The sequence below is a fragment of the Prorops nasuta genome, unplaced genomic scaffold, assembly GCF_024137725.1.
Source record: "Prorops nasuta isolate Cenicafe-Biocafe unplaced genomic scaffold, Cenicafe_Pnas_1.2 PNAS00004, whole genome shotgun sequence".
NCBI lineage: Eukaryota > Metazoa > Arthropoda > Insecta > Hymenoptera > Bethylidae > Prorops > Prorops nasuta.
In genome coordinates this window covers 92622-115383 of record NW_027116801.1, presented here as the reverse complement: position 1 = coordinate 115383, position 22762 = coordinate 92622, and the positions used below count along the sequence as shown (strand labels likewise).

At 40.1% G+C, this 22762-nt stretch overlaps 1 protein-coding gene across 1 annotated transcript in view; it reads right to left on the bottom strand.

The window, feature by feature from the left end:
• Nucleotides 1-22267, bottom strand: part of LOC136772678 (alkaline phosphatase-like) — a 143102-nt gene extending 120835 nt beyond the window's left edge. Inside the window, exons 1-2 of the mRNA XM_066725805.1 lie at nt 22236-22267; nt 18315-19830 (exon numbers count right to left, since the gene is read on the bottom strand). Coding sequence (XP_066581902.1) covers nt 18315-18405 — 91 coding nt within the window. The 5' untranslated portion in view covers nt 18406-19830; nt 22236-22267. The remainder of the gene's footprint in view (nt 1-18314; nt 19831-22235) is intronic.
• Between the last annotated feature and the right edge of the window lie 495 nt (nt 22268-22762).

Here is a 22762-nt window from a genome sequence, read left to right as displayed (position 1 = left end):
ACTCGAGCCGATAATGTAAATTTTGTATTATAATAACTGTAGTTGCATTAAAATATAGAACAAAAAATAGAGTGATATTTAAATTGAATGCGAACATTCTAGTCAAATGCCTTATTTTTTGCTGTTTCTTCGAGTATTTCTCTTTTATAATTCAAATTTAAATCATCTGCGGGCAGCTTAAGGTACAGTTTAAAAAATGCTGGATGAAACACCTTTAAAAGAATTGAAAATAGGGGAAAAAGTTGTGGGCAAATCAAGCAGACTTTCAATCTGCGGAGAAAACTTTAACAGTACTTTCCATAATTACGTAGTGCGGTAGCACATAAGTCAAACCAGTGATATAATCAATATTTGCGCATCCATCCTAGTAGTTAACTCCACCGCATATGCATTATTGGTAGAAAGTTTGGGCTTTTACGGTTATTGTCGATGTTTTTACGATGCGCACCCTCGTAACTAACTTAATAATTACTTGCTTTCGCAACAATCTCCGATGTTTATTATATGATTCCTGCACCTAGAATGGGTTCTTAGACTTTGAATAATTATGAATAGTCTCCAAGGTGTAATGGTTTAATGGAACATTGCATTATTCCAGTCCTACCAACAAGGAGCCAAGCGATTTATATATAATATTACGACGTTTCTTGATGGCAAGCAGTAATGAAAGTTGGGTGATTCTACTAAATATTACAAAGTGACGCGATTATAAACGTTTATCCCACAACTGCAGATCATTCCCTTAATCGAAATGTAATAAAAATGATAGTATTCTTCACTAAAGTGGACTTTTTATGCGATCAAAACATTTACGAGATACTTGTACAACTTTGTTATTATAATTCAGGCTATAAGATGGATAATGGTTTACGATAGGGCAAATTTCCATTGCCGGGTAGGCGCATAGGAGTTGGTGGGTGAGTAAAGAGGGCGAAGGCCCGGAGTATCCTCCAATTTGACCGTTTATCACCGAAATAAGTGGGTATTGCGGAGGTAGCTGGATAGAGAGAGAGAGAGAGAGAGAGGTGTGCTAATATACGAAGCTTAAATGGGGGAGAAACTCTGAAACGCGATGCAGACATGGTGCAACTGAAAATTGGTGCGCACAAATGTAAGGCATGCTGGGAAGGGGGATGGTGTTGAAATTCTAGCGCGGACCATAATGCTTTACGCGTCTAACTGTACACACTTGACGTGGACTGGTCGAATGATGGATAGACCAGCTAGGATTCATGGCCCGTTAGGTATTTCGGCATTGGAGCCTCAACACTACCAGGTGACTACCTCTAATTGCAATTTCATAATTAATTCAAGTCCCTCTGTTTCTCTCTCTCTCTCTCTCTCTCTCTCTCTCTCGCTCACTCCCCTGCTGTCACCCAACTAATATAAATCATCCCATGAAAAGAGCCAACCCTGGCAACTCCGACTGCACCCCATTATACAAAAATTAACCCAAGATCGATCAACTTTGTCGCAAGATTAATGAATTGTTAAGCTCCTCAAAGAAGCAACTAGAGACGAGAAGGAAGATTCTGGAAAGTCTTGAGTAATCATAAAAGCTATAGCAACAAAGTACACAGTGATGTTATCAAAGTATTGTTACTCAAAGAATTTAGCCAGGGGCAGCTGGTTTTTTCATAAATTATCAGGCTTGTGGACAACAAAGCCAAAGTTTTCTGCATTGCGCGTACAAAGCCAGGGATGGAGGGTTGTAGGGGGTGAGCCTCGCTTTTTTTCAACCCTGGATAATTCTCGCGGACATTTGTGCAAAGGGGACAACGTCAGCTCGAGATAATAAGGTACGATGCTTTGTACATTGAAAAAAGTGTTTATTCACCTCGAGGAGGATCCTCGAAGGATATTCTAATTCTCGACAAGTCTCTTGGCAAAGTGCCGCCAGCCATTCCACGCTCAGGAACACACAGGAGCTTCGCCTTAGCTAAGCCATTAAATGTTGAATTCGCTTTTAAGGTTAATCTTGGCTGTAGTCGGATGGATCACTCGCATCAAACTCTGGCAATTCACTATTTTGACGTACTTCTGCTCAGCCATTAAAGATATGAAACTCCAGGACAACCGAGAGTTACAACGATGATGATAACCATCTCGCACTGTAAAGCACTCGCTCCAATAAGAATCAGTCCATCTCTCTGAAATTTCCTTCGCGTTGATCGATAAATTCCAGCGTCTGATGTAATATTGGTGTTCACTACTAGACATTCACTTAACGAAGGCTTATAATCGATATATATATATATATATATAGAAGCACAGGGTCGCCGCGCGAGCTCATTACTGGTCTATTTGTGCAATGATGATTAGAATGGGGGACAATATTATTCCACAAGGCCATTAATCAGCCTCGACAAAGACGTGATTGGTCAAACATTTTCCTAGTTGGATCGCAAAGTGTTACGTACTATATATACTGCTTCTTCAACATAAACACGTTTTCTCTCTTTAAATTATTTCTTTACCTGGTTTCATCTATTTCTCGTTTATCCCCTCTCTTCACTAATAGCTAATCAATCATTTTAACTCGAAGTAACTTGTCGTTTACAGGTGCAAATAATGTTGATAATAGAGACTCGCTTGCTCAAGTGTGCATCCACAACACGATTATGAATCAGCACGTGTTTATTAACGACTGCATGCTCTCCTTCTCATTGTGACCACTGGGGTAAGAGACATTTTATGAATGGTTTCCCCCCATTCTACACGAATCGCGAAGGTGGCATGCAGTAAGTGCACAATTAGAGCGCAATTAGCATCGGTAAACAGTATAGTAGGTACCTGAAGCAACAGACTGGAAAATTTCCTAATAACGAAGCTTGCGTCAGAAATTCTGAAATGCCACGTACCACATTAATTAACCGCTTGTCAATCTTGACTGATTTCACCCGAAAAGTACCAAAAGCACCTTCCATAATTAGCTGTCGACACACTGCGGAGCCACGGGACTATTACGCTTTATATACTCATGATACTTCCGCTATACCATTCCCTAGCTCTTATTTGAGAGCCAAAGTCGCGTGTAAATGCAGCCCTTAACCTCTCTATCCTAATTTTGGATCTAATAAGTAGTAATAACGAAATAAATCAGACGTAATTGGATTAGGAGAGCAAATTGGCCTGAATAATTTAATTAGTTTTCAGCGAGGCAATTCAATGCTAGTCAAGTGTTTGGCGGGCGATAAGGGAAAGAGAAAGGATAGCCTACGTAAGATTATAATAAGTGTATTCCGATACGTTTGACAATGGAGAACTGCGCAACGAATCCGAATCTATTCCAAGTTTAATCGAAACTCAGGCTTCTGTTTAGGTCTCTAGAATCAATCGAGCCAAGTAAAAGTCAAGCACCCAACGTTTTTCAATACCAGCACGTTTGGTGATGGAATTTTTCTCAACTCGAAACTCTCCCAACAATCTCTTTTAATGCTCGCTTGGAATTGAAAGGGCCACTAGTAGTCTTTAATTAGGATTAGAGGGGGGCTTTTGTGGGAGTCGATATTGGTCGGAGACAAAAGGAGCTTTCAAGAGAGCGTGTCACGGATGTATTTCGATACGTTTGATAGTCGAAGCATTGCTCGAGGCTCAGGCAACTATTCACCAAGAACGAGCATCAGCACACCAACGATCCTGTAGTAGTGCATGCAGCACAAGCTTCTCCAATGATATCTACACGAATTTATTTATGTCCAATATTACAAACAGCACGATCAAACACAATACCTTTTCGAAAGCAAACCCCACGTACAAGACATCGCGCGAGATAATTTCCCAAGACAATCATAGTGATTAAACTCCAAGAATTGTTCATTTTTAAGGGATACCATCAGCGATTTCTCATACCTCGCGCGCGTCTTACACTCTATAGACTCTACTCCTTTAATTCGTACAGAACAAAGTTCAAACAGTCAGCTGCATATGCAGGTATAACGGGTCGAAGCGCGCAATTGTTTCGTCCAAACCAAGGAGACTAGACTTTCTTCTTTCTTTCTTTTGCAAAAAGTGGCAGGGATCCGCACGTGCGAGTCCCAAGGGAGCGACGTAAATGGCGAAAAGCATCCGCTTTCCTCGCTCCGCCCTTTTCCTTTCTCTTTTCTAGCCTCATCCGCGGCGTCTAGGACTTGCTTCGTTTATTATTTCTTCATAGGTACCCCCACCGTTTCCACTCCTCCCTCATTCGTCCAAAGGAACCGAGGTTTTTTTCTCTACTTATTATCCCACATATTCGTCCCGTAACGCGTTCCCTTTATCATTCCATTCGCTACCACCGTATATTTCCCTTATCTCGCATCTATCTTATTTCCACGTAAATTCGTCCAAAGACCACTTTTCATGCAAAATCTTTCCTTTTTTCCCCCCTTTTTTCTTTTCACCCAAGTTTCTCGTACTTTATAAATAGAGAGAATAAGGACTGGAGTGGAAGAATCGGTGTTTCTTCTCCTTTCTTGTCGAATTTCCTTGGAGAAAAAGATCATTTCGTATAATGGAGAGGAGAGCTTAGCCTACTGGCAGGCTTAAGTCGCGAGAGATCCTCGAATCCAACTAGCTACGACTCTACCTAATGTTGTTCGAGATAATTATATCAGCATTACCCGCCCACCAAGCCCCCAGTCAGTTTCTCTCACGACCATTACGGTTCAGTGCCTCCCAAAACTCGAAATTCCGAAGGAATTCTCAACGACGAACCCATCAACTATTATAAATGTTGCTTTCCATTTTTCGAGCTCTGCATTTATCTCGCCCAGGTGACACCCAATATTTCCCGAAAATTCTGCTCTTTCTCCTATATGAAATTTTCTAACAAGTGGAATGTTCAGTTTCGAGGGATTAGAGAAGTTTCGTAAAGAAAACAACAATTGAAAAACATTTGACATCTGGTTGACGAGTTACAGGAGTCTTCCAAAGCGATTGGAATATTTCAGACGTGGAAATTGGAATTACAGGTGGAAGTTTGATGATAAAATATATACTTTCCGTTAACTTTAAGGTGGAATATTATTGCTTTGGTATATAAGGATAGAAAGGAAAGTTGGGGACTCGATGCACGACAGGATATCAGAGGATACACCGCGATGGGGTCTCGAGGTGGGCTAGGGTTGTTGTGGAAGCGCAATGTTAGTGATTTATGCAACTGTAAGTGCATCGCATGCGCTGGGAAACACCATTCAGTGTCGTTTCTCCCTGAACGTGCACCTAAAAAAAACATATACCCGACCTAACTTGAAACGATCGTCCTTCGTATTAAAACTTTTAAAATTATGAAGAGGAAACTCTCGCTATGGAAAAAGGGATCAAAATAATCCCATTGCCATTTATCGTCAGTGTGCATATATATATATATATATATATATATAAGTATAAGAGAAAAGAGTAGCCCGTAGCTCCTCACATTTTCATAAACAAATATGCAATTTATTCCAAGATTTTTCCCAGTATTTATAATATATTTCGTTCAAAGGGTTTCTATTATTATCTACTACGGTACATATATATATATATATATATATATATATTAATAAACGATCAATCGAGTCTGGTCGACGAGCATTGATAAATATTTATGGAAAAATTGTCTTTTTTGTGGTAAAAAGAATAATAAAATTGCTCGATACGAGAGTGCAGAGCAATGTAGTTGTATTATAAATAAGGAGATGTTGAAAAGTTGGTGGAAAGAGGGGGGGGGGGGAGGGGCCCTTGGGTAGATTTGAGAGAGTTAATGGGTCTCTCCTTAAGGGAGGCCATTTCCACTGGGAGGCCGATGGCGTTTAGACTTTGGATATTCCAGTCAAGCTAACACAGAATCTCCGCATAACTTCATTTACAAGATCGGATTAACAACAGCTGCACCTGCACCTGCAACTACCTACCTCCTCCTTCTATTTGCCCAACTTTATTCCCATCGCGAGACAGGCAGCTGCTCAATATTTCATTGCAATTTTCTTTCGAAACGAACAATTTCTCTCGTGACAAAAAGAGCAGCAGCCATGCATACCAAAAAATTTGTATCTGGAAAAATCTGAATCTTGACAGGAAGATTTTGCCAAGAATCTCCCATTCAGCATGGACAATGGAAGCATTATTTTCAAGAAAAATTCCAGGTTAATCCGCCGCGTCCTCTAAGACAAGGAGAAAAGCAACACTGCAAATGTTTTCTCGCAAATTGGGTGAATCCCTTTAACTTCTCGTCGCTGGTAAAAAGTGACAGTGGGGTGGGGGGTCGTGGTTAAAAAGCAAATTTCATTTCAGTTGGGAGAGATGGTAGTAGAGATTAGCTAGCTTATTGTCGTGATTCTACTATGCAGAAATTACGGAAGCAATCCAGCTGGGTATTTTCAATTTGACAGACCAAGTATCCATTTGCAAATGCTTCGTAATGATATTTCGTTTGTCACACAGTTAGTATAACTATTAATGGACGACGACGGGTAAAAGAGATGAGCGATACGTGCATATATATATATATATATGTGCATATAGATACTTGGTAACGAATTGAAATCTCATTGAAAGCTCTGCATGAAACCTGAAACCATTGAAACTATATAGTATTTATATATTGGAATATTCACAAAGAATTTCTCTTACGAGTAACGTAACACACGTGTCCTATTAATATCCACGTAACGATCTACGGATAATCCCTTAAAATTACAAATCACCGTAGCGACAATCCCCACTGGCGCAACTTGATTTTTCTCTCTCCTTTCGTTAGAGAAAATAATGGCAAAATATTAACGCGAATGTTGACACGGAAAAATGAAATATTGTCAATAGACAGGTCCGAGCTGGAAATAATAATTTAATTAAACAACGAGATAGCACTTGTGGAGATTTGCCAGGAATAATGTGATAAATCTTGAATCACGGGCCAATCCAACTTGACGATTGCCTCTACGAATTAGATCAATCAATCAGCCAATAAAAATTGAAATATATATTCCCTGTCAGAGCTGCATTTTTCATGAAAATCTTTCACACTCGTTCCCAGCCATTCGTCACTTTTATTCCACGCACTTTTCGAAAATGTTGCAAAAGTATTTCAGGGTCATTTTCCACACGTCCCGATATATTTTATTTCACGAGTTTGTTCGTTTGTTTTTATGGAAATATCACGCGAAAAACGTTTCGCGCACGATCATTCGAACTTCTGCGTTATTTTTTGCATTGGTTCCTCTTCAATTTTTTACAAGATCCCTGTAGAGCATGGTTCGCCCATAAATCGAGTCCTCTTTTTTTAATTACACATTAGTAGGAGCTCGATTGGCAATACTCGAATTTCGAAATGGGAAAACTGCCCCCTCATAAATTTCACCCGAGGCTCGTCCAATAATTATTACAATGCATATTCGATTGCTGCTGCACGTTCCATCGTTATTTATCAAAGCATATACATATGCGCACGTGGGATGTAATTGACTTTCTCAATAAATGTATATTTAATAAAACTTTTCGCTAATGAGCAACGAATTCCCACTACGTATCCAGTTCAGCTTCGTCATTTGTGGTAAAATTATTAGCCAAGCTGTCCAAGCAACCACACCGCTCGCTATCCGTATATCAACATCAACACGCGCACGCGTGCGCTAGTCCATCCAGTTTATTTATTTCACTGAGAGAAACTTGTACATCGCGAGCATATACACCTATAGACAGAGAGAGAGAGAGAGAGAGAGAGAGAGAGAGAGAGAGAGTCCCGTTGAATAAGAAACAAGAGCACCTATACATATAGGTACAAAAGTTTAATTGGTACAAAGCGAGAATATCAGTGGTTGGCTGATATTATACGAGGGCGCGAGTATAAATGGATTTGGATTATACGTGTTTTCTGGCGCGACGATTTATTCCGGTAAATCTGACTTGGCGAGATCTCTTCACTGGAATTCCAAACACGTAACCATCCCAAGCTTGATAGCGGGGCGTGATTTTGTGTAATTATCAAGTTCGAAGGAGGCCAAAATGTCGAGTGAGAGGATCTTTGTTCTTCTTGCGGTGTCACATAGGGTCCCCTTTGCGGCAAATACCTTTCTCCTCCTTCGTTCGGGAAATACATCAGAGTTTCGGGCTCAAGTGGGTCATGTTTGCTAAGCGTTTAGTCGTTAACCACAACACTCGCGTACGTAAAACTCTTTATGCCTCTTCGCGATAGTGAAGGAAAAACAGGGGAAAATCGTATGACAAGTGAAAACCCTAAGTAATATATATATATATATATATATAAAGAAAAGAGTGGTGAAGCCTTTAAAGAAATACATGTATATGCGGACTCGAGAGTCGATGGAGAGCAATAAAGTTGGGAGAGTGATTTTTATATACAACTACGGGGTGGGAAAAAAAGAGCTCCTCTCGAGTTGGACAAAAATATATACATGTGAAAAGCTAACTTGTCCTCCACTATCAAAAGTTAAATACGCCAAGTGGCTGCCTCTACTAAATGGCGAAACTTCACGAAAGACGATTAAACAAAGTTTTTAACCTCTCCTCGGCCCCTAAAACCACTCGTTCTCTAATTCTATTATTCGTAAGGGAAAACATAAACTGTCTTATCTCGAGAAATTAAGCCACCCCCCCCCCCCCCCTAGGATTCCTTGGAAATTGAAAGCAACCATGATTTTCATTACACGATCGAATAACGCTTTCTTCACCGAAGAACACAAAGCGCAACGTGAATCTATAATTATTCCAATAAGTTATTATTATTATTCCTCGAAAGCTGCGACTTAATTCTAAAAATTTATCAATCGCCTTTCTTTCCACACGCACAACGCGTACACTTATGTTCCTTTTACTATATTTTTGTATTTAGAGCTGGCGAAAAAACCTAAGAAAAGTGTTTTATGATAATAAAAGAAAAGGATATCTTGATTAATTATGCTTCTTTTTACGGAATTCTCGGTCGATTTATCGATGACGATTATTGGAAAACTTTGAGACAAACTATTAACAGATTTTGAGGCGTGGACCCCAGTGGTTAGTGCCATGATTGATCAGAGCCAAACAAAAAAACGATAAGACAATGGATCTATTAATTATCCGATGGCTAATCTGGATAAGAAAAGCTTTCAACAGTGGAGAAGAAGAATTATTTATTGCATGAAAGAAACTAATGCCCGATACCTGGAGAAAAAAGAGCCTCCTCGAAAAGCTATAAAAGTAAGTTTAAATAATAAAAAAGGATTCACATAAAGCACAAAGTTGGCTGCAAGTTGGAAGGACGAAATGGAGGAGATGCAAATGCTAAAAAAAAAACGTCTATTAAAATGCAAGTTTTAAAAGCAAAATTTTAGAAAGCTTGTGGGGATATGTGCGCAGGTAGACAATGGAAGCTAGAGGTTTTGAGTAAGAACATGCTAGGGCAGCTAATATTTGGAGAATAAAAATCATGTGGAATGTGTTGGTAAATGGAGGTTCTTAGGAGAGGAGTTTTAGCATAAAAATGGTGCCAAGTAGGAGAGATAGAGATAGGAGGGCAAGAGTAAGTTGCGAATGCATCGAGGTAGAAATGGACGCGAGGGAAGATTGTAAAAAAGTGGAAAGCAGCAAAGCTACAGGTGCAAGGATGCTGGAGGGGCATGTAAGTTACGCCACGCCATGCCACGCCACGCCACGCCACGCCGCGATGCAGCTATACTAGTATATATATAAGGGGAAAGAGGGGAAAAGAGAGAGAATATATCAAAGTTCATCGAGAAGCTGCATGCGGTCAGGAAAGTTCACCATTGCTATATTACACGTCGCGTCGCTCCAGTCATTCGGCCCCGACATTTTTTCCACATTTATCCAGACTTAAGCTTATAATAGTTTTCAAGAGTCGACCCTCCCAGCTCGCGAGACTCGACTTAAGGAGCTTCTGACAAATGACCGAATCCAGCCTGAAAACTTTTCAACGGTCCAAACTTTTTTCATTCGCTGTAATGCAGTACGTAAGGCAGAATCTTCGAAAATAACGTACGTCCCTCTCGAAACAAACTTTCCGCAAATTAGCTCTATATATACATATATATATATATACCTACATAGCAGTCATGGCTCTACCTTCGGAGGTCAGGTAAATGTCCCCAGGAGAGCCCCGATTAATTCTCTTCGACCAAAATTTTCACCAATTCCGTGATACAGACTGCTCGATAGATTTAAATATTAGAGACGATTGCACAAGTTTGTATTTGAAGATAAACTTTAACGGAAAATCCAGGACAAACTTGAGCCATTATGTAACAGTGATTATAACTTTCATTCATGTTCTAAGAAATTTAACGCTATGGAATTTACCTAAATCAAGAGAAATTTATAAAACCTTTTCAGAGTTTCCATCTAGTAAAACTGAAATTTTTTTCCTCTTCTTTTTTCAGAAAATCAACATTTTAAAAATACCAGTAATTGCTTAAGATTTTTCAAATTGATTGGAAAGCAAATAAAAAATTTATTCATTACGTTTTCTTTCCCGGTAAACTCTACTCCGCGTTAATATTTCAGGAAGCAAAGTTCACCGAGGATCATTAATTATCCTCCGGAGGATTAGAATTATTGATTGTCTGACCAACTACGCGGTCCCATTCTACTTCAATCTATTCTCATCCCTCCACATTCTAAATGGAAAAATTTTGCATTCAACGTTACAGTGTCTTCTTTGTGTGCGCACTAATGAATTCTACTTTGTTAAATTGCAATTGGAACATGTAATAATTTCTCGACAATAATTAAAATTGGCTACATTTAAACATACGCGTAAAAAGCTAAAAACGTACCAATAAGTATATTGTATATAACAAAAGATATATCGTTCAAGACATTTCAGCCATTTTTAAATAATCTATTGTTTTCGGGGATGTAAATAATTTAACTTCATTAGCTCAATTATTTCAGTTATCTCCGCCTATAATAATAAAATTCGACACATTCGCATGAAACGAGTAATTTAATTAATTATCCACAATTATTGCTTTTCGGAGAACCGATACGTCCGGCTACCTTTTTCTCGCTTGTAAAAAACGACGTTTCGAAGGAGCGCAAAAAAATATGACTATTAAATTGCTTCAACGATGCTTAGCTATCTGGAAACGTCGAATCAATGGTATAAAATTTTTATAAACTGAAGGCATAAATCTTGAAAAAAACGTGAATATATCCGTGTTATAATGGGCTATGTGAAATGGAATGTGATTGAAGGTTTTTTTACCACAGCTCGATACACCTGTTCATTAGTCGAGAAAGTACCAGAAATTTTGCAAATTAAAGGTTGTGCCGAGTTTTTATAGTTTTACTAGTTGAACGACTGCAATGATCCATCCATAAAATTTTACAGCCCCAAAGATCCAATCGATTTGCACAATTTTACAAGACAGAAGCTTCGATCGTTTTACAAAACTTGAAATCCAACTTTTCCGACAAATTTTTTAAGAGTTTACAAGTCGAAAGCTTCGATAGGATTGTAAAAGTTTACAAGCCAAAAAGGGGGTATCTTGGGTGGATTCGTGAATTTTTACATTTATTAGCTGTTAAGGTTAAATTTTACGAAAAGTTGGCATAACGTAAAAGTTTTAAAAAAGCTTTTATTACATCTAACCAAAGAGAGAGGCAGAGACAGATTCATCACCCATTTACTTTTGATATTTACGAATGCGAAGCCTCTTGGTAAATTTACAAAATAATAATATCGTACGTATTTAAATCTACCAATATATATATATATATATATATATATATATTTACAAGAAAAGCTCTCTTGACGTACAAAACTTCCATTTACTAATGAAATTGTATCCCGCTATTGAATAAATCCCCTCAAATTTCTACTTGCACTAAAAATGAATAAAACTATTTAAAAAATATATTTCTTTAAAATATTTAAATATAAACATGCAATGTAAATGTTGTAAGGTACAAGAGAATAATTGGAGTCGCATAAGCGAAAATTAAGAGAGAAAATTATTATGAAATAAAATCTTTATTGTTACGATCTAATATCAAAATTTACTTATTTATAGCTATGAACTCATGTCATATTCTATCACTTTGGCAATCAACTTTGGAAATAATAACAGTCGAACCAGTGTGAACTTGGCACCCCAAATAAATTTTTATAGTTTTTCGAGTTCAAACTGTAGAACTTGTCCGGGTGCTACCAGAACTGTTTGGTTTTTTTCCATTTTTAAATTTTGGGGTGCTAACTTAACACTGGTAACAGTCGAAGAAAGCACAAGTTTAAAACTTGTTGCATGCATGGGCATGAGGGCACTGGTGGTCATCAGCTGTAAGTAATTAGAATATATACGCAATGCATATACATATCTCTCTCACGGATATGCACAACCTTTATTCGTGCCTCATCCCGAGCAATCCACGTAAGCCTATAGCCTACACGAGGTTCATCGGTACTATCTATCGTTTTTTCTACAGAATTCGCTGCACATATTAGACATTTGTATCCTGCATTATATACCAGACAATCAATTATATGGCCATTCAGTATAACTTTGACAAAACCTACAAATCATTGGGTCATCATTTCTATCCTATGTTAAATTGCAGGCTCATCTGACTCTCATTGTCATCAACTGCTCTAATAAGTAAATAGTCAAATATAAAAAAAGAAAGCGAAGATGTAGAAATTATTATTGAAATTAAAGTTGTACATCATTAATCTGAATATCAGCTACCAATGCACATCAAATTTTCATTTAGGGGGTATTTATTTTATTTCGATAAAGCTGTACATCAACGAAATAGAAAATTAAACAAACATTTGTAAATTTGAAACGTAAGCAAAGCGCGGCTTCGAATGTATATATATATATATATATGCGTCATTCGTAACAGTGTTGAGACGAGTACAAAGCAGGACGAAGATGTTGAATAGACGTCTGTGTGTGGTATGTGTGCATTTTTATATATCCTCGGATGACCGCCATTACTCACCGACTCCTATTTCCCGCTCTTATCCTATATTATAAAAACGTACTATTTATTTGGTCCGCTACAACTTTTGACGCAATGTGAATTTTGAAAACCATTGTTATATCAATTATTAATTAGCCAAGCTGTAGAAAGTCCTCGTCTATTAATTAATTTGCTCATTAAACACGTTGGATCGTTATTTTAATGGGTCGAACGGCTGACAGCGAAAATTTTGCTCTGCAAGAGGAAAGATCTCAACTTTATATAGCAAAGGATATTTTCGCCATTTCAAGATGAACGCTCGTAGGACATCCAACTTGAACCTCGTTATACATCTGACAGAACCGTAAAAAGTCACAACGCGCGAAGACGCCAAAGTCAATATAGTCTTTTTCGAATTAACGTGATAGAGGGAGAAACATGGAAAGGGGAGGAGGGAGGTTGGAGGTGAAATTTCGCGAAGAATGTGTTATATATGAGGGGTGAGAGAGTGGGGGAGGAGGGAAGCAAGTGGATACTAGAATAAAGGTCACGAGGGGGGGGGGGGGGGGTAAAAAAGAAGAGAAGAAAGGGGAGTGGAGGAAGCTGCTCGACTGGCGCGACCAACTTAAGCAAAGTTTCTCACTACTTACAGTGAAACGCGCAAAAATAATTGAAGTCCTGAGTCAATAGGAGAGAGAGAGAGAGAGAGAGAGAGTCCCGTCGGTCCCTTCGGTCCCGTCCGAGAGGAAATCCCAATGAACTTTCTTCTCGGATGACGAAGAACCCACAGGATTCCGATGAATGAACGGAATTTGAAACGACCTTAAGAAACAAAAGTTCTCCAACCTATTTATCCTTCGCTTGGACTGACAAGCGAGTAACAGGATTAAGGATGTTTAAGAAAAGCAAAAATGATCAGGAATTAAGTCGTGGGAGAATTAAATTCTATAAAGCTTCAGGGAAAGAAATTTATATCTATAGGTGGGGATGAAGAGATTTGGAAGGAAACTCGAAGGAGGCTGCGATAAGGGGTGTGGACAATTGAGAAAAGTGAGGGAGAGAATTTACGCAGCAACAAGGGTCTGTATCAAGAAGAATCAATTACGATAGAGATTATATAAAGATATTTCTCTGTGGATTTATTGCCGTAATTCGTACAATTAATGTTTTGTAACGTGCAAGTGTGGCCTGGGTAAAGATAATTTTTTACACGAGCAGTTTTTCAACGAGGATCATGAATGAAGAGGGGTGAAAGGAAATGGGGGGGGGGGGAGGAAGGAAGGAAGGGAAAGAAAGGAAAGACGAGAGAAATGGAGTACATTGGAAATTTCATAGCAGGTGTTTGCATCGTATCTGGAGCGTTAAAAACTTGCGCGCTATTCCTCAGTGTTAAAACGGTTAAAGTATTGAGCCCACTCGAATACACCTGCTGCACCCCATTCGAGTGCTTCTCGCAGTCTGCGCGCGGGACATTTCCTTTAACATTACATGCTTCGACGGCTCAATTACCAAAAACCACAAAGAACCCCACGCAAACTTTGTCCTATCGAGCCTCGATACCTTAATTAAAACCAAAGCTAATTAACTCGAGAATCCCACATCGGCCAATACATTGATCACCAAATATTATTTTTCCATTTCCATCCTTTTCTCAATTTCACGCTTTCTACTCGGTGTAATTCTGTGATCCTCGCCAACTCTTTCTCTCTGCCATGCGTATATATATATATATACATATAAATCTTTAAAATAGTTGAAATTAACAAGAAAATGAAAACAAACTCTTTTGAGTTGTTTGTCGAGTCGGATGCGGATAGAGGGATAGAGAGATCGAAATTGTGTGAGGGGTAGGGGTAATGGAAGATGAAACAAGGATATAGAGTTAGATGTTGCTAAATTTCATTAAGGATAAAGTTCAATGCAATCATATTTCGAGAGGAAGTGTGGCGATATAGACAATCCTGTAGGAACCCACTTCAACCGATGGAATATGATTAACTCGGATTATCAATTTATGTCCACCGCAAAGCTACCAAAATAATTTAATTACATCCAGGTCTATGCTTTTCTCACAATATAGTCATTCGAGAAGCAACGATAACTTATTGGACAGAGATTGGTTTATTATCCCCTTAAAAAATAGCGCCATAGTCTCATTTCGATCAAACACTGCAATAATTGTTCCAAGAAGAATACCTATATATATATATATATATATATACCTGATGTTATAGTCCATTGAATTCGAGCAACGTCAATATTATTCCATTTGATGTCGATTTTTCACGGACGAAATCATTTTCTCACACATTGCGCTTCTTTTCTCAAGAAAAATATTAACAGAAACACCTATGCACTTTATACAACTAAGAGGCGAGCTTTCTGAAAATATAGTTTTATCGTTGAAAAAGAAAAGTTTGTTCAGGATGGAATCGATCAAAGTAGGGTATGAGGTAGCAGGATAGGATTATCAGGACTTTAAGGAGAATGTAGAAATAATTTTAGAAGAATGAGCGAATTTATGAAAGGATTGTAGTGGTTTATGGAATAATTTATCGAGAGCAGTTAAGGGAAGGCTGGAAAGAAGAATGCCTCGTTTTGTGACTGCAGGGCGTTAATCTTTGAACACATCTGGCAGGAGGACAAGAACAAGACCATTAACCACTGCAATTTAATGTGCTTGTACAGGATAAAATCGATATCCGCGAGAGGGAAAGAGTATCGTGTGCGACCTCGTTGCTGCTTGTCCCCATCGCACCGATCAACTATGTTTGGCCACTCTGTTAAAACGTGGTACCACCTTCCCTGCTTCCATTATTCGCCCCAACTTTTCCGGAATTCGCTCCATCCAAACGCGAATTCCACCTTCGCGAAACTTTATCCAGCTATCCATGTACGAATCACTTAAACATTCGCGGCGTGCCGATCGAGTGTTAAAAACATTAAAATTTATCCCTCCAAACGGCATGAATTATTTCTCCACGTCCATTTCTAAGAGCGTCCGGGCTAAAAAGCGGAATTAACTGCACTCATAGCAAACTTTCGGAATTGTAGCGAGGCCAAAGTTTGCCAGGAAGAAAACTTGCCCAACTATTCAACTGGAATCACGTAGATGGCCCACGCTTAGTGGGCTAAATTCAACGGACATTTTTTTTTCTTGTTTTTCTTCTCCTCCAAGATTTATGACTATTACGTGCCATGTTCGGTCCTAATTGAAAAATCTTTCGGGATATATCGATAACCCTCTGAAATTTTAAATCCACACATCCTTTACTATATATATATAAAATCGTCCAGGCCATTTTTATGGGGGGAGAGAGAGAAAGAGAGAGAGAGAGAGCTTTTGACAATATAGCCTAAAGTCACTCGGAGAATTAATTGGAGAATCGTAGAATTTTTTCGACAAATGAACAGTTTTTTTGTAATTTCTTCCCGTCTGTTCGAAAAAGGATTGAATTTTCGGCTCGTTTTGGGCTTTCGCCTGCAGAACGTCCGCTATTGATATTAACGGAGTCGATAGTAATTTTCCTGAATGGTTCGAACGAGTATGAGTTGGCGCAAAAAATCACTTCAAGAATTAAGTCGGAGTTGTTATATAGAAAGGCAATCGGATTCTGGTTTCATCGAGGACAAGGCACGTTAAATGCGGATTTCGAACGCACCAATTACGCTACGATTTTGTCGGTGGACAATAAAATTGCAGATGATGCTAAATCGCTAATTGGTTTTCGCTAATAAACTACGATCCTCGCTCCAATCGTCATTTTATTCTATAAATAAATTAGTATTGGAAAATATTAGTAATTTTCTTCATAAGTCACTCCCTCTCGCTCTCTCTCTCTCTCTCTGTATTCATCACATTTATGGCTCAATATTATAGTATTGACGAGATAAGTTTATATTATTATTTGCACAAGAACACCTTTGATAATCATAATGTTTAATAATACTATAACATTTCTTGTTTTCTCTTTATTGCAACAATAGAAAATTAATAATTTAACACAATTCACACTATCCATTGACTCAACTTTATTTTTCAGCAGCATGTCATATAAAAAACAACGTACGAATAAAGTGATTTGAGATTACTGTGGGCAGTGGGTAAGTGTGCGAGTCAACTACACATATACATATATCTTAAAGGAAAAGAGAGGGTATTAAATTATTCTGATCTAACAATGTCATTGCTATCAACATATTGGTTATATATATATATATATATCTGTATACATCGTATCTAGCACTAGGCGATATTTCAGTTATTCAACAAAAAAGTTTTCACAGATTCCATCTTCAGATTTCGGAATTGAGGAAACGCATGTCAAATTCAAAATTTTTTATTTGAAAAAGATAAATTATATCGTATGTTTGTATCTTTCACAGTAGTGTCTCAATATTAGCGCATATTATAAGACTGTATACTCTTTATTGTTGTCTCGTCTGATATTTCTAAAGCATATTAATAAAATAAAACAAAAGTAACGTTTAAATTTTTTTACATTTTTTAAATATTAGCATAGACAAAATATTTATGTTGCTCCATTAATTATATATAGTACACGTAAACTTTACTTTTTCATATCTCTCAATACTACCAATATTACCATTTTTTTTTTGTGCAATATGTTTCGAAATTGTAATATACCAGATTTTAGAAACGAAAACCGTGTGCACACTTGACCCCAATGATTCTACAAAATTTTATTTTATTTACCAAAGAATTTTATTAGCTCTTGTATGGAAACAATTTAAAAATTCGATAGTTTGGTTTACCAGTGTGATGCACATGTAAACCTACCCACAGCGTTCTCGAATAAAAAGGAAAACTAAATAATTCCTCGCACAGGATGTAAAATAATAATACCAAACGTATAGAAAACATTTAGAATCCCCTTTCGGAAAACTATGATTTCTATACTGGCCAACGAGTAACCGAGAATTTTAATAAATAAACAAAACTTTCAAGATTTTCTTTCTTTTCTTTTAAACAGCTCGCGTATATGTTTTTCACGAGGTTTCCCTGATACTCAAAACCAGTGAATTATCGATCGACCCTTTCGAAACAATGAAAATAGAAAAAAATTAATTAATAAGTTCAATACACTTAATGTTTAAAAGAATTTTAGGAAATGTAAGAATCCTGTCGAAACATGCACAACAGTTCTCTGTGATTTATAAGGAGTTGCAACAACCTATTTAAAAAAACAAAAAAGAACAGTTAATCTTTACTAAAACGATCATTAAAAAGAATTTCTAGAAAAATGGACATGGAAAAATGTCCAATAAAAAAAGAGATGAAATTCTTGAGACGAAGTAAAAGTTATTCTTAGAGTTTGCGCACGTATCAATGAAATGTGTTCTTGGTTTAGGTTTTTGTTAAAAAATAAGAGAGAGAGAGAGAGAGAAAGGAAGGAAGAAAGTTTACTTACCGCTCTCACCAGGGCGGACGGGATGAACGGCCAAGAAGGCGAAGAGGAGGGAGGCGAGGAGGGACATCCGTGGGTAGTTGTATTGCCGCATCTCGGAAACGCGCGAGAGGGCCAGCCCTACGTGGTGCTCTTCATAGCCCTTTTAGCAAATAACCCAGAAGCAGAAGCAGGCCAGGCCGACACTAACACCAATAGCATCCTGCCCCGATGTTTGAGCACGCACACACCAAGAAACACACACACACACACGTACGGAAACGCACACAAATTCACAGCTAGGCTACGTCTTCACCTATACAGACGTAAGCACTGACGTGTCCTTGCGGAATACCATGCGCGAGCGCGTCCTGTCTCCCTACCTGCGTTCGGACACGCACTGATTTCTCGTCTCGCTCGATTTACTCCTGGAGCTCGGCTCGCCAGTCCTGTGTGTTGGGGGATCCTGATTGGTCGTTAGTCAGCTGGCAATTCCAAGTCAAACCGAACATCTTCCATCCGTCCCCAATATATTATATATCACCCACCGACACACACACACACACACACACACATAGTCCAATTGATTGCCTCTGCCCCTTGCCAAGCATTCATTTTAATTATCATTCACTGCTCTATTTTTGACAATTATTTCCACCCCGTATCATCCTCTTTCTGCTTTTCTCACCTCCACCTCTTGGCTTTACCTGCAGTATAGATTACAAACGTCCTGAGTTTTGCATTATACCCCCCGAGTGTTAATCCTGACTATATATCTTTAATCTTTCACATGTAATTGTCCTTGCAAAATTTCTCTAAGATCCTTTCTCTCTCCAACTCTCCTCTTTCGTACTGTCGTTAAAGGAAGCGGGAGCCGAGAGCTTTTTTCGAGAAAAACTTGGCTCCTTCAGGATTGTACAGAGTATTTTTTTGCTCGATGATCTTTTGCAATTGGGTCCTTGCGAAACGATGGTAAATCGTGTCGCGTATAAGGATCGTATTCTCTCGTCGTTGCAGGATATGATAGTATTTCTCCCTTTCCCCTTTCCCGTCGATGAGCGTCCCTCGATTTTTCCAAAGATTTTCCTCGAAAATGATTCCCACCCCTGTATGTATGTGTGTGTTTATCAGTGAAAGCTCTCGTTATTCGAGTCACTGGCTCCTTTTTTTCTGCCGAATCTTTCGCGAGTCAGATACGATTGACTGTAATCCACGCGTCTCACGTCCTACCTCGCGTCTTCTCTCCAAATGAAAATTATTCCTTTCCACTCTCTCTCTCTCTCTCTCTCTCTCTCCTCCAGCGCGATATCCTAGCTTCCCTCGGTGCAATCAAGTTTATCACCGCGATGCCGCACACTGTACGCTGGCTCTTTCTCGTAATCCCCGATATAACCCCTTTCTGCTTCAAGTTTTCCGAGCTTTCCCCACTAACGGACTTTCCTTCCTCTTTTTGTTCCAAACCGGTAATACGAGAGCCGTAGCTCTCGTGCTTCGGGATTTTCACTTTCGTCCGCGGGGGTGGGGAGTCACTCGGTTCCACCTGGGCTCAAAAATTTATCCCGAGTTTTTCTTCAGCCGCTTCCCCTCCTCCTTCCCCTGCCCTATCCAACTATCTCTCTCTCTCTCTCTCTCACGTTTCACCTTTGCTCCACAGTGAGAAACTTGCAGCAAGAATTCGGAAGTACACTGACACGCGTCACTCGCTCCTTAATGACTCGCGAGGACTTTACCGGGAAGCTCGGGGATTTGCCAAGATTGCTCGGAAAGTTCGATAAACGATTTACTGGATGCAATTTAAGTTGGTCCTAGCGTGTGTGCCGTTTTCATCGAGAAAATTTCCAACGAGACTGTTTTCGAATTTTTGGCCAGTCTATCGGTGCGCGCTCGCGCACGCGCGCGATCCTGAGGAGAGGAGGTGCGTCCGAAACGTCCTATATATAGCCGTAGCGCACTACTCCTGCACCCAATAGCCGCAGATCTCTCCTATAAACGCGATACACTGCGCTGGGAATTAAGGAATATAGCGTTAGTGCATGGCGAAGCTACAAGTTCGTTAACGGAACGTAATCACATGCGCGTAAGCTCTGCACAAAGCTCCAGCGCTTTCTCCAAGTACCTAACTTTCCTCTCTACGAGAAAATTCTCTCTCGCGCTCGCTCCGCACCCACGCTCCTCCACCCTCCACTGCTTGTTCCAGCAGCAATTTTCTTTATCCACGTTGCTCCTCGAGCTCGAGCATCGACACCCAATTAAATAGCATTTTCTTCCCTGCACTGCGGGCACACGCGCCAAGCCTTTATTTAATATATAGGATATCGAGAGAGGATCTTCGGAGCGCGCGATCTCGCATCCTTCAGCGTTCCCTTCTCCCTTTCAGTCCACTCGAGCGAAAGCTGCGGAATGTCGACTGATACATCATTTTCTACTCGAGTCTCTATATTAAAATCCTCCTAAAAGCTCCTTTTCTCCGAGCCTTCCTTCCCCTCTTCCCTCCCGTTCACGCGCATTTGCCCAAGTACCTCTGATAAAATCAATGCTGATCGACCTGGGATAGTCAAGTGCCTGATGGCTGGCGGAATTTAAATAATGTGCCACACAAGCTTGACGCTTCTCCCTTAAAGTTTAAAGACCTCCTGGTTAATTCACTTAGCCAGAAGCGCTTGCCTATTAACTCCGAGCCGCGAAAAGTCTCCTTGTTTGCCAGCTCCAACTTTCCCACTCGCATATATTAACTGACAGCGTAAGAAGCATGCGACGTCACTTGCTGCTTCGGATAAAAACAGTTATGGATCATTCCAGTATATAGTATGTACGCGCGAGTTAAATTAGTCGGGGTGGTAAGAAAGCGTGCATAAATTTAAGTTGGCTAGCTTATCGACAGATATCGCGAGCCTACATAGTACGAAAATGTCACTTGTGCGCGTATAGGGGCCGGGCTGCAACGGAACCGCCGGCAATATCGGTGAAAAGTTCAAGGTTGACCGCACCTGCGGCAAACTGATATGGGCGAGGGGATGAGAGGAGAGGATGGTGAATTTATTGGAATTTGGCTGATGACGTACGTAGGCCGCGTTCCCAGGGTACGGCGCGGCGTGCGGATTATTAATTCGAGCGGTCGAGCGGGGGAGAGCCAGTACACGTGCTACCCTCCCTGATTACATCCGTTTGGCCGATTTGCAAAGCTCGACCCTCGTCCCCTATAACCGGCCAGCTATTTCGGGATTCTCGCGCGCATCCGGCCGACTCTCGTTGCACATGAAATAAATCGCAGCGCAGGCCAAATCACTGCCACTTGTTATTCCCGATAGATCGCATCGACTGCCGCGCACCACAGATACGCCTATCTCGCTTTCAAAGCTCCGAATCAGATCCAGAAAAAGCTCCTCCTCCTCCTTCTCTCTCCACCCGGCAAAATCCCGTCACACTGTTTTTCACCTCGTCGATTCACCAACACCTCTCGTCACTCGAATTTTATCCTCTACCTATATTTTTCAACACACGAGTCTCCAACCCTCCTTCTCTCCCACTGACTTTTTTCTATTCCATCGATAACCAGCACAACCCCCACCCCCTTCTTCACCCCGCGATTTCCTCCCTAGCACGCGATTCGGGCCAAATGAGAAATTTTTTATTCCTTATTGCCAATTTTATTCCGCAGACTTTTTCATCCTGCCGATCCCCCCCCCCCACCTCGGGTTTCAACTACCAGTTAAGATACAACGCAGGAATTCCGTATAAATATAACAGCAGAGTGTAGAGAGAAAAAAATGTGAGAATGATTCCTTTTGTGCCGGCTATTATTTTACAAACTTGCCGCGCGAAAAGTTTCCTGCGACTGGGCCGCGCGAGACGACTTATATACTATAGATACAAGTTTCCATCGCTGAACATTTCTTTCGAGCAAACAAGTTTCGGGCTTGGTAGGAAGATTTGTGCGTTTCTTACCGTTGTTGACTATTCTTTGATCATGGCCAGGGGGTGCGAGAGAGTTGGGAAAGGTGAAAAGAGTATCGGGGTAGTTTAAGTAAGGGGCGCGAGGGTCGGCCTTGGGGGGCTGAAATCCGGCGACCCTCCGGGCTCATCGGACTCACGTGCCAATTAAGCGCCGTCGGCTGAAGAACCTCTTTTTTTCTCAAACCGATGCACCGTTCGATCCCCTCGAGAGGCGGGGAGCGCGCCACGCGAATTTATGCGGAAAATCTCATCCAAGAGCAATCCGGCGAATCGTATGGCGTCGAGCACGAGGAACGAATCACACGGGGCTGATGCTGCAGAGAACGAGGAACACTCGTGAGTTTCGGCGGTTTCGGCGCGCGGACACCAAGCCGACCAAGCTCGTTCGCTCGACGCGCCTGCCAATTGGGGCTGGCTCGAGAGATTGATATTGGATGAGGAGCAGAGCGACACGATCGGAGAGAGAAACGGCGCGCGCCAATCGGTACACGCGAGAACGTGTTCGAGCTGCCGAACGA